Source organism: Oncorhynchus kisutch, linkage group LG10 (assembly GCF_002021735.2).
Source record: "Oncorhynchus kisutch isolate 150728-3 linkage group LG10, Okis_V2, whole genome shotgun sequence".
Lineage (NCBI taxonomy): Eukaryota > Metazoa > Chordata > Actinopteri > Salmoniformes > Salmonidae > Oncorhynchus > Oncorhynchus kisutch.
The window spans coordinates 7,858,208-7,870,707 of NC_034183.2; the positions used below are offsets into that span (position 1 = coordinate 7,858,208).

At 45.1% G+C, this 12,500-nt stretch overlaps 2 protein-coding genes across 7 annotated transcripts in view; both read right to left on the minus strand.

Annotated features, from left to right (window-relative positions):
* zgc:101540 (hsFATP2a_ACSVL_like domain-containing protein) overlaps positions 1–297 on the minus strand; it is a 23,168-nt gene extending 22,871 nt beyond the window's left edge. The window contains exon 1 of one of the 2 annotated variants that reach the window (XR_004211148.1): positions 1–294. This exon is cut by the window's left edge and continues 327 nt beyond it. Coding sequence is in view for 1 of the 2 variants with exons in the window: in XM_031832993.1 (XP_031688853.1) it covers positions 1–151 (151 nt within the window). In the remaining variant the exon portion in view is untranslated. The other variant, XM_031832993.1, reaches the window with a different exon arrangement.
* Positions 298–4,749: 4,452 nt separating this feature from the next.
* The window catches only part of cep152 (centrosomal protein 152), a 36,069-nt gene continuing 28,318 nt past the window's right edge, over positions 4,750–12,500 (minus strand). For 3 of the 5 annotated variants that reach the window (XM_031832994.1, XM_031832997.1, XM_031832995.1), the window contains 9 exons: positions 11,332–11,463; positions 10,182–10,919; positions 9,904–9,979; positions 9,030–9,197; positions 7,941–8,031; positions 7,741–7,823; positions 7,096–7,252; positions 6,704–6,807; positions 4,750–6,545 (listed from right to left, as the gene is read on the minus strand). In XM_031832994.1, coding sequence (XP_031688854.1) covers positions 5,578–6,545; positions 6,704–6,807; positions 7,096–7,252; positions 7,741–7,823; positions 7,941–8,031; positions 9,030–9,197; positions 9,904–9,979; positions 10,182–10,919; positions 11,332–11,463 — 2,517 coding nt within the window. In that variant the 3' untranslated portion in view covers positions 4,750–5,577. Of the gene's footprint in view, positions 6,546–6,703; positions 6,808–7,095; positions 7,253–7,557; positions 7,608–7,740; positions 7,824–7,940; positions 8,032–9,029; positions 9,198–9,903; positions 9,980–10,181; positions 10,920–11,331; positions 11,464–12,500 lie in introns of those variants that run through there. The other 2 variants (XM_031832996.1, XM_031832998.1) reach the window with 2 other exon arrangements.

Below are 12,500 nucleotides of genomic sequence, written 5' to 3' on the forward strand. Positions count from 1 at the left end.
GATTTTTCTTTTTGTATTTTTGCAGCCTGATTCCAAGTTTGATTGCTCTGAAGATATATGAACAGTCTTGGCCAAAGTATGGATCGAATAACGTTTTCAGAAGAAAGGGCAAAACAGCCAATCCGGCTATGATTGTAAACCAAATGTACATTTTGTAGCTGCGGGTTTACAGACGCATGTGCCGCTGAGAATTAGAAGGTTGTAGAACTACCTCCAAAAAACGGAACGTTATAAAGTAACAAATGGGTGGCAAAGTTCAATCCGAAATCCCGACCTCGCATAACAAGCAGCCCTAGTGCAGTGGGCGGTGTACATGTTCTCCATAATTCCTCCCCCTGTGGGTTGCCAGATTGAGTTTATTGAACATTTAACTGATATTTCACATGAACAAAAAAAATTAAAAGTCTCTGATATGATCAAGAATTATGTACATATGGCTCAAATTAAAATAAACAGTTGATAATCGTCTGTTACTGGCAAGCAGCTGGAAATACCATTTACAAACGTCATTCAATACAGAAAGAATATGGCAACCAATGCCCTGCAACAACCTTTGAGCGAGCCTAGTGGGCGGGCACATCACCCAACCAGTAGTTCAGCACTGATTGGATAAGACTTATGAAAGACCCTTGTGAAAGGAACGCTGGAGTTGTGAGCTAATATTCATTGTGCCATGTGTACAGATGTTGTTTTAGACAGTAAAGTAGCCTAGTATAGCCTCATTCAGTAGTCAATAGAGGAACATAGTAGAGCCTGATTCAGTAGAGTAGCATAGTAGAACCTGATTCAGTAGACAGTAGAGGAACATAAGAGCCTAATTCAGTAGACAGTAGAGGCACATAGTAGAGCCTGATTCAGTACAGTAGAGGAACATAGTAGAGCCTGATTCAGTAGAGTAGCATAGTAGAACCTGATTCAGTAGACAGTAGAAGGAACATAATAGAGCCTGATTCAATAGACAGTAGAGTAGCATAGTAGAGCCTGATTCAGTAGACAGTAGAGGAACATAGTAGAGCCTGATTCAGTAGAGGAACATAGTAGAGCCTGATTCAGTACAGTAGAGGAACATAGTAGAGCCTGATTCAGTAGACAGTAGAGTAGCATAGTAGAGCCTGATTCAGTAGAGGAACATAGTAGAGCCTGATTCAGTACAGTAGAGGAACATAGTAGAGCATGATTCAGTAGAGGAACATAGTAGAGCCTGATTCAGTACAGTAGAGGAACATAGTAGAGCCTGATTCAGTAGACAGTAGAGTAGCATAGTAGAGCCTGATTCAGTAGAGGAACATAGTAGAGCCTGATTCAGTACAGTAGAGGAACATAGTAGAGCCTGATTCAGTAGAGGAACATAGTAGAGCCTGATTCAGTACAGTAGAGGAACATAGTAGAGCCTGATTCAGTAGACAGTAGAGTAGCATAGTAGAGCCTGATTCAGTATAGGAACATAGTAGAGCCTGATTCAGTAGACAGTAGAGCAGCATAGTAGAGCCTGATTCAGTAGAGTAGCATAGTAGAACCTGATTCAGCAGACAGTAGAGTAGCATAGTAGAGCCTGATTCAGTAGAGGAACATAGTAGAGCCTGATTCAGTACAGTAGAGGAACATAGTAGAGCCTGATTCAGTACAGTAGAGGAACATAGTAGAGCCTGATTCAGTACAGTAGAGGAACATAGTAGAGCCGGATTCAGTAGACAGTAGAGCAGCATAGTAGAGCCTGATTCAGTACAGTATAGGAACATAGTAGAGCCTGATTCAGTAGACAGTAGAGGAACATAGTAGAGCCTGATTCAATAGAGTAGCATAGTAGAGCCTGATTCAGTAGATAGTAGAGCCTGATTCAGTACAGTAGAGGAACATAGTAGAGCCTGATTCAGTAGACAGTAGAGGAACATAGTAGAGCCTGATTCAGTAGACAAACATAGTAGAGCCTGATTCAGTAGAGTAGCATAGTAGAGCCTGATTCAGTACAGTAGAGGAACATAGTAGAGCCTGATTCAATAGAGTAGCATAGTAGAGCCTGATTCAGTAGATAGTAGAGCCTGATTCAGTACAGTAGAGGAACATAGTAGAGCCTGATTCAGTAGACAAACATAGTAGAGCCTGATTCAGTAGACGGTAGAGTAGCCCAGTAGAGCCTGATTCAGTAGACAGTAGAGTAGCCCAGTAGAGCCTGATTCAGTAGACAGTAGAGCCTGATTCAGTAGACAGTAGAGCCTGATTCAGTAGACAGTAGAGCCTGATTCAGTAGACAGTAGAGCCTGATTCAGTAGATAGTAGAGCCTGATTCAGTAGACAGTAGAGTAGCCCAGTAGAGCCTGATTCAGTAGACATTAGAGCCTGATTCAGTAGACAGTAGAGTAGCCCAGTAGAGTCTGATTCAGTAGACAGTAGAGCCTGATTCAGTAGACAGTAGAGTAGCCCAGTAGAGCCTGATTCAGTAGACAGTAGAGTAGCCCAGTAGAGTCTGATTCAGTAGACAGTAGAGCCTGATTCAGTAGACAGTAGAGGAGCCCAGTAGAGCCTGATTCAGTAGACAGTAGAGCCTGATTCAGTAGACAGTAGAGTAGCCCAGTAGAGCCTGATTCAGTAGACAGTAGAGCCTGATTCAGTAGACAGTAGAGCCTGATTCAGTAGACAGTAAAGCCTGATTCAGTAGACAGTAGAGTAGCCCAGTAGAGCCTGATTCAGTAGACAGTAGAGCCTGATTCAGTAGACAGTAGAGGAGCCCAGTAGAGCCTGATTCAGTAGACAGTAGAGGAGCCCAGTAGAGCCTGATTGATATATAATACAGATCAATGCAAAATGTGCAGTTAGAAAAACTATTCTTAAATATGGACTTTTACCAAATAGGGCTATCTTCTGTATACCACCCCTACCTTGTCACAACACAACTGATTGGATATCTTCTGTATACCACCCCTACCTTGTCACAACACAACTGATTGGATATCTTCTGTATACCACCCCTACCTTGTCACAACACAACTGATTGGATATCTTCTGTATACCACCCCTACCTTGTCACAACACAACTGATTGGTTATCTTCTGTATACCACCCCTACCTTGTCACAACACAACTGATTGGATATCTTCTGTATACCACCCCTACCTTGTCACAACACAACTGATTGGTTATCTTCTGTATACCACCCCTACCTTGTCACAACACAACTGATTGGCTCAAATGCATTAAGAAGTCAAGAAATTAAATTCCACTAATTAAATTAAGGCACACCTGTTAATTGAAATGCATTCCAGGTGACTACCTCATGAAGCTGGTTGAGAGAATGCCATGAGTGTGCAAAGCTGGCAAAGGCAAAAGGTGGCTACTTTGAAGAATCTCAAATATAAAATATATTTGGATTTGTTTAACACTTTCTTGGTTACTACATGATTCCAATGTAGAAAATAGTAAAAATAAAGAAAAACCCTTGAATGGTACTGTACATATATTTACAAAAATATGTGGGATTGGAAGTGATGCAAACAATTACATTGATGGAAGCCACAATCTATCTGCAATATTAAAGCCGATCTAACCCCCCCCCCTCCTCAAAATAGCCACCCTTTGCCTTGATGACAGCTTTGCACACTTGGCATTCTCTCAACCAGCTTCAGCTGGAATGCTTTCCCAACAGGCTTGAAGGAGTTGCCACATTTGCTGAGCACTTGTTGGCTGCTTTTCCTTCACTCCGCTGTCCGACTCATCCCAAACCATCTCAATATGGTAGAGGTCGGGGGATTGTGGAGGCCAGGTCATTTGATGCAGCACTCCCTCACTCTCCTTCTTGGTCAAATAGCCCTTAACCAGCCTGGAGGTGTGTTGGGTCATTGTCCTGTTGAAAAACAAATGATAGTCCCACTGAGCGCAAACCAGATGGGAACGGCGTATCGCTGCAGAATACTGTGGTAGCCATGTTGGTTAAGTATGCCTTGAATTCTAAATAAATCACAGACAGTGTTACCAGAAAAGCACCCCCACACCATAACACCTCCTCCTCCATGCTTTACGGTGGTAACCACACATGCGGAGATAATCTGTTCACTAACACCGCATCTCACAAAGACACAGCGGTTGGAACCAAACTTTCCAATTTGGACTCCAGGCCAAAGGACAAATTTCCACCGGTCTAATGTCCATTGCACATGTTTCTTGGCCCAAGCAAGTCTCTTCTTAATTGTGTCCTTTAGTAGTGCTTTCTCTGAACAGTTGATGTTGAAATCTGTCTGTTACTTGAACTCTGTGAAAGCATTTATTCGGGCTGCAATTTTTGAGGCTGGTAACTCTAATGAACTTGTCCTCGAGAGCAGAGGTAACTCTGGGTCACCCTTTCCTGTGGTGGTCCTCATGAGAGCCAGTTTCATCATAGCGCTTGATGGTTTAGAAACTTTAGAAGTTCTTGAAATGTTCCGTATTGACTGACCTCCATGTCTTACAGTAATGATGGACTGTCATTTCTCTTTGCTTATTTGAGCTGTTCTTGCCATAATATGGACTTGGTCTTTTACCAAATAGGGCTAACACCCCCCCCCCCCCCTACTTTATCACAAACACAACTGATTGGCTCAAAAGCATTAAGGAAAGAAATTCCACAAATGAACTTTTAACAACTTTTAACAAGCCCCCCCCCCCCCCCCCCCCTCCCTGATAGTAGGCGTGGGAGGTGGAATGCCGAAGGCACTGGGAAATGTGCAATATGTCTTTCATTGGCATTTTTTTCTGGGAAATAGAGACTTTGAACTGTTGCCGAGTTAATAGAACCCTTTTTATTACACATCAGTAAGATCTAAATGAAAAGTTATTATAAATTACATTAAAGCAACATCATTTATATTATAAAGAACTGTATTTTGTTACATGCACAGCATATCTCACAACCTTGATATAAAAATAGTTTAATTTAGAAAAAAAAAAAAAAAAAAAATCCTTCAGTATAGATAAAAAGCCATTAAAAGAACACAAGACACACAGACGGAAGAAGTGGAACATTTTAGAAACGTGGAAATCATTGACTAGAACGAAGCCAGATCACACCAGGCTTGTAATCCTACTACGTATTCATCCGTTCTGGAAGGCACATTCACTGCACACCACAACCTAAGATAGCTATTGGTCCTAACACACATGAACACGAGGTTTACTTGTACACGTTTGTGGCAATTTAGAATTACCCCGGCGTAATGATGGCCGCACCGTAATGATGACCCCGGAGTAATGATGACCCAGGCGTAATGATGACCCCGGCGTAACGACGACCCCGGCGTAATGATGACCTCGGCCATTTCCCACATCCTATCGCGTGGGGCGGTTGGTAGCCTAGCGGTTCACACCATTCGAATCGTCCGGCCGCCGAGGTGAAAAATCTGTCGATGTGCTCTTGAGCGAGTCACTTAAACCTAACTTCTCCTGTAAAAGTCACTCTGGATCAGAGCGTCTGCTAAATGACTCAAATATTAATGTAAATGTAAAGCTGAACCAAAATACTAAAATTCAAGACTCACTGAAATCTCCACTAGCTCCATTTCCTCCCTTTATAAAGAACAGTGTCATGCAGAGTCTTAGGACTGTTCGCTCCTATTGTCGATGAGAGAATGGACCGTCAAAACCACCGTCCTGCTGTTGACTCCGCTTCAGCTCAGAGAACAGACTCTTAGAACACAGCCGGTTCTGGAACTGGTTCTGATTCTGCCAGTCCCCCTCAGAGCCAGGGACAGGCTCTCTGTGACTTGATCTACTACTACCAGTCTTCATACATGGGACAGACTGAGTCAAAGCTATGGTCTGAGGCGGGACACTGGGGAAAGTCGAGGCTTTGGCGCAAGACTGAACATTGACAAAGTCTTTGTAAACTGTCACGTCAGAGTTGTCAGTGGTGTGGTCATCAGCTGAAGAAGGTCCACGCAAAGGGAACGGTTTCACAGTTTCCATTTTTCTGCCTGGGTGAGAGGAAACTGCGGGGACGTGGCGGCCATCTTGGGACCCATTACTGGACAAACTCCAATCACTCGATCCTCCTTCATCTCTAACGGGAAGCTCCTCCTGGACCAGGAAGGGTTTAGTGTTACTACGGTGACACAGGAAGTCATCATCGTCTGATCTCCCTGACTCCGCCCCCTGCAGGTACAGCTCCCTGCTGGTCTGGGTCCTCAGAGTAACGTTAGTAAAATCACCACGGTAACAGTCGAGGGAGGTTTGACCAATTTGATGAGAGGATTTGTGAGGAGGAAGTGAGAGGAAGAGTCCCGAAGAGACATGGGGTTTCCTAAGCAAGTTTGCAGGGGCTCCTTTCTCCTTTCCATTGGTCAGGAGGTTCAGGTGGGTGGGTTTACTCACAGGCCTAGTATTCCAGGTGGTGTTGGCTGCAGCTGATGTGGTTTTGGAGTCGGGCTCAGAGGACCTCTTGGCCTTCAGGATCCTCCCCTCATCACCACAGGACATGGTGATCTCAGGGAAGTGGCTAGCTGGACATGGGGTTTTATTAGGAGAACCTGACGCGTTGCCTGGATGGTTGTCAGTAGCAGCCTCTGTCTTTGATGACGAGACTGTTGATACAAGAGATCATTTGGAACAATCAATCTTTTTATTTTATTTTTTGTTTTTTGCATCAACAGTTGTCACAGACTCCCTAGAAGAACGATTCCATTTGATGACCCTGTACCCTGTTTATTTTCATCTTATAGTAAAATCAACACGGTCTTACCCGGTAAGCTGTGGCTCTTTCCCGTTTTCCTCTTGGTAGGGGTCTCCAACACTTTGGCCATGGCTGCCAGCTTACTCGCAGCATGAATTATTTTCTTCTCAGCCCTGAAGGGGAAGGAAAGGGAGGATACACTTAGCCTTACTATTATAACCTTTAACCCCAAATCAACCGCTACCCCCTGGGCACCAGTAGAGATGTGAGAGGATTGGACAGGTGAATGCAGGTGTATGCAGCATACCCGGTGGCCTGCCCCCTGGGCACCAGTAGAGATGTGAGAGGATTGGACAGGTGAATGCAGGTGTGTATGCAGCATACCCGGTGGCCTGCCCCCTGGGCACCAGTAGAGATGTGAGAGGATTGGACAGGTGAATGCAGGTGTGTATGCAGCATACCCGGTGGCCTGCCCCCCGTCCTCTAGAAGTTCCTGCAGACAGGTGAGGTAGTAGCGTCTCATCTTCCTGGCTGTGTCCTGCCTCTCTCTCAGCACCTCGACACGGATCATCTCCGCTGCTCGCTCCTTACTCTCCTTGAGGTAGCGTAGCATGTCACCTGGTCAAATGAAACACCATGGTACATAAGGAGACACCTGTAGCATGTCACCTGGTCAAATGAAACACCATGGTACATAAGGAGACACCTGTAGCATGTCACCTGGTCAAATGAAACACCATGGTACATAAGGAGACACCTGTAGCATGTCACCTGGAGAATGAAACACCATGATACATAATGAGACACCTGTAGCATGTCACCCGGAGAATGACACACCATGGTACATAAGGAGACACCTGTAGCATGTCACCTGGTCAAATGAAACATTATGGTACATAAGGAGACACCTGTAGCATGTCATCTGGTCAAATGAAACATTATGGTACATAAGGAGACACCTGTAGCATGTCACCTGGAGAATGAAACATCATGGTACATAAGGAGAGACTGCAGCATGTCCATCGTCTAAGACCATTCCCACTTCAACTGGGGTGGGTTTCTTTCCAGACTTTTGTAGCTAAAAGTAGTACGTTTATTTCACTCACCTCTTATTTTCTCAACAGCCTTCATGTACTGCTCCCTCATCTCTTCAAGGCCAGCATGGAGACTCTGCTCCATGTCTGTACCCCTGCGGTGGACAGTTATTAATTTAGAACATTCATTTGGTTACCAGTGACTTCGCATCCGACTATAGAGATATTCAATATGGATGAGTCAAAAAATATATAAATATTGTTTACAGTACCCAGAGGATTCTTTGGCTGCAGAGCTTTTCAATTCTTCAAGTTTCTGCAGGTTGTCCTCTTTTTCTTTCCGTAGGGCTACCTCGTGCTCAACTACAAATAGAGGGAGGGAGGGAGGTGTGTGTGGGAAGGGGGGGGGGGGGCAAGGAAGGACACGGAATTAGACTCACACTCAGGCAATCGATGATCAATTTATCACTTGATGCAATCCTTTTTGTGAGCCTCAACACTAGAACCGCCAAAACTAGAAGAGCATCTGTTGTCTTACAGCCTGAAAATATACCACTGTCCTATTTCAATAGTTACAGTCTACGTGGATCAAATCAATACATTTTCTGACTGATTAGAATACACATTTGGTATCCAGAGGTTTCTTAGGATCTATTTTAACATGATAAATGCATTCATTTAGCAATTTATTATGGAATATCAATGGAAATATCCAAAACGTTCAGAATGACCGTCAGGGTAGCCTAGTGGTTAGAGCGTTGGACTAGTAACAGGAAGGTTGCAAGTTCAAACCCCCAAGCTGACAAGGTACACATCTGTCGTTCTGCCCCTGAACAGGCAGTTAACCCACTGTTCCTAGGCCGTCATTGAAAATAAGAATTGTTCTTAACTGACTTGCCTAGTTAAATAAAGGTAAAATAAATAAAAAAAATGGCCATTCTGGTAGTTTTACAACCCTGGCTCCTACAACCTGGGCACGTCTAGCCAATTCTTTCAGCAATATGGTCATATTTCTCCTTTTCTCTTTGACAGGCTAGGTGAAAGATTTTCCAAATAGTGTACACCTATCGAGTCCTGTTAGATCTGTAGACGCCTCCTAAGTACCCAAGGCAGTGTTTCCCAAACTTGGTCCTGAGGCCCTCTAGGGGTGCACCTTTCAGTTTTTACCCATAGCCCTACAGAGCTGATTCAAATAATCAAAAGTTGATAATAAGTTGATCATTTGAATCAGCTGTGTAGCGCTATGGGCAAAAAACAAAAAATGTACACCCCCTTTTAGTCCCCAAGTCCAGGATGAAGAACCACTGGCCTAAGGAATAGAGGCCAAGGGTTGATTTGGGATTCAACGGGGAGTTTGTTACCTTTGAGGCACTGCATTGAGGCCTTGTGGTCTTTGACGGTCATCTGTAGCTGTCTGCATGCCTTCTCGAGATGCCTCTGGAGGTCCCGACTCCTCTTCTGCAGCTCGGACACGGTCTCAGCACACCGCTTCCCACAACCACCCTCTTCCGTCTTCTGAGCAGCGGAGCCTGAATAAGTGGAACAACAACATATTAAAATCAGTGGGTTACAGTGGGATAACAGTGGGTTTCTGTGGATAACAGTGGGTTTCTGTGGATAACAGTGGGTTACAGTGGGTTTCTGTGGATAACAGTGGGTTTCTGTGGATAACAGTGGGTTACAGTGGGTTTCTGTGGATAACAGTGGGTTTCTGTGGATAACAGTGGGTTACTGTGGGTTTCAGTGGATAACAGTGGGTTTCAGTGGATAACAGCGGGTTTCAGTGGATAACAGTGGGTTACAGTGGATAACAGTGGGTTACAGTAGGTTTCTGTGGATAACAGTGGGTTTCTGTGGATAACAGTGGGTTTCTGTGGATAACAGTGGGTTACAGTGGGTTTCTGTGGATAACAGTGGGTTTCTGTGGGTTTCAGTGGATAACAGTGGGTTTCAGTGGATAACAGTGGGTTACAGTGGGTTTCTGTGGATAACAGTGGGTTTCTGTGGATAACAGTGGGTTTCTGTGGATAACAGTGGGTTTCTGTGGATAACAGTGGGTTTCAGTGGATAACAGTGGGTTTCAGTGGATAACAGTGGGTTACAGTGGGTTTCTGTGGATAACAGTCGGTTTCTGTGGATAACAGTGGGTTACAGTGGGTTTCTGTGGATAACAGTGTCTGCCACATTCCATTCGCAGTACATCAGTGAATAGAGAAGACTTGAGAAGAAACATACTATGAATCTGGTTGAGTTCTTTCTCATGACGCTCCTGAGTTTCCTTCAGCACCCGGCCAAGCCTCTCCTCACTGATCTGTAGAACAACATGGAATTAGTATTAGTCAGACCGGGTCAGAGAGTCACCTCGAGATTAAACTATCGATGTCTTACACAATACAGAACCCCTGCTTCCATGTCACGGCTCTAAAGTCTAATGATACTAGTTATCACACTGTCGGTAGAATGTGTGAGAGAGAGAGAAGGGAAAAGAGAAGGAGAAAGAGAGAGACAGCCACCTTCTTCAACTCCTTCTGGGCCTGGGCAACAGCTTTAAAGAGGAGGTCTTTACAGGTAGACATGAGGAGTTCTCTGACGCTCCCGCTGGCTCTCCCCCTCCCCTCCACCTCTCCTCCGTTCTCCTTCTCTTTGTAGGCTCCTCCTCTGAGGAGCACAGACTGCACCTCCTTCAGCCCAGCCTTAAGCTCCTGGAGCACCTCCTCACGTTCCTCCGCTCTTCCCTGCCTCCTCTCCTCCTTGCCCCTCCTATCCTCCTGCCTCTTCCAGTCCTCCTCTCGGTTCCTCAGAGCCTGTTGCAGCTCAGCCTCCGTCTGCAAAAGGAGCTCTTTCCTCTGGCGCTCCGCCTCCCCATTCGCCTCTTTCCGCACATCCTTCTGCGCCTGTTTCAGCTTCTCCTCCTGGAAGGCCTGCAGGGAGGAGATCTCCTGCTGTTTCTCTCTGTTCCAGGAGGCTCTGGCTGCAAGTAGCTCGGCTTTCAGCAGGGCAGCCTTCTCCTCCCTCTCATGGTCAAGCTGGCTTTGCAGATCATCCACCTGGCTCTGCAGATGTGCCACCTCCTCCACCTCGGTCTTCAGGTCCTCCTCCAGCTGCCTCCAACGTCGCACCTCCTCTTGGAGCTCCTCAACCCTCTGGTCTCCTCCTGCTCCTCCCTGCTCGTCCTCTTCCGAACTCCTCAGCCTCTCCTCTGCTTCCCTCAGGGCTAGGGACTCCTCTGCTTCCCTCAGGGCTAGGGACACCTGACACAATCAGAGAGAAACTAGAACTACAAGATGCTTTGGAGTGAAGCAGATGTTACCATCTGACTACTGGGATTAAGTTAGTTAAAAGGACCATCTCACCGCTAATCTTTCAATTCATTCATGGTTTAGATGTTAAATACTGTATAACTTAGCGACAAAGATGATATGTATTTTATCCAGGGATGATGTTAAATACTGTATAACTTAGCGACAAAGATGATATGTATTTTATCCAGGGATGATGTTAAATACTGTATAACTTAGCGACAAAGATGATATGTATTTTATCCAGGGATGATGTTAAATACTGTATAACTTAGCGACAAAAGATGAATAGTCTCCCCAATATAAGCAACATTCAAACTGATTCAGACAAGAAACACAGTGAAACAGTGACGGTCAATTGTACCCGTTGTTGAACATGTTTCTCCTGTTCTTTCTCCCACTTCTCTCGTTCTCTCTGGAGCGCTGCCTTGTACTCCGGCAGGGAGGGGAGATCCTGGAGCCAGCGGCTGTAGGCTCTGCTTATCGCTCCTTCAACCTGTAGGGGACAAATCAGAGAGACATTCACGAAGCGTCTTAAGAGTAGAGGAGTGCTGATTTAGGATCAGTTTTACCTTTTAGATGAGAATGAATAAGACGACATGGACAGTAGGGATCTGATCCAAGATCAGGGGGTGTGTATTCACTAGGAACCAAAAAACGAAGCAAACAGGGAGGGACATACACTACATGAACACCTGCTCGTCGAACATCTCATTCCAAAATGGTGGGCGTTAATTTGGAGTTGGTCCCGCCTTTACTGTTATAACAGCCTCCACTCTTCTGGGAAGGCTTTCCACGAGATGTGGGACTTGCTTCCATTCAGCCACATGAACATTAGTGAGGTCGGGCACTGATGTTGGGCGATTAGGCCCGGCTCGCAGTCGGCATTCCAATTCATCCCAAAGGTGTTCGATGGGGTTGAAGTCAGGGCTCTGTGCAGGCCAGTCAAGTTCTTCCACATCGATCGACAAACCATGTCTGTATGGACCTCACTTTGTACACAAGGCCATTGTCATGCTGAAACAGGAAAGGGCCTTCCCCAAACTGTTGCCACAAAGTTGGAAGCACAGAATCATCTAGAATGTCCCTGTATGCTGTAACATTAAGATTCCCCTTCACTGGAACTAAAGGGCACTAGCCCCAACCATGAAAAACTGCCCCCAACACTCTGCTTAAAATCATTAGGAACTAAAAGTAGTCAGTTAACTAACTGGTCAGTCAAGTCAAATAGGGAGTGATTACATTGCCATCTTCTGGATCAGAAGTAATGTTGCCAACACCGGGTTTAAATTTATTAGGAGCTATAAGTCAACTCATCATTCTTCATTTTAGAATAAGGCTGTAACATAACAAAATGAGGAAAAAAGTCAAGGGGTCTGAATACTTTCTGAATGCACTGTCTTTACTGTGTAAGTCTACGGAAGGGGGTGAGAACCATAAGCCTCCTAGGTTTTGTATTGAAGTCAATGTACCCAGAGGAGGACGGAAGCTAGCTGTCCTCCCAGACCATTATTCCTCCACCACCAAACTTTT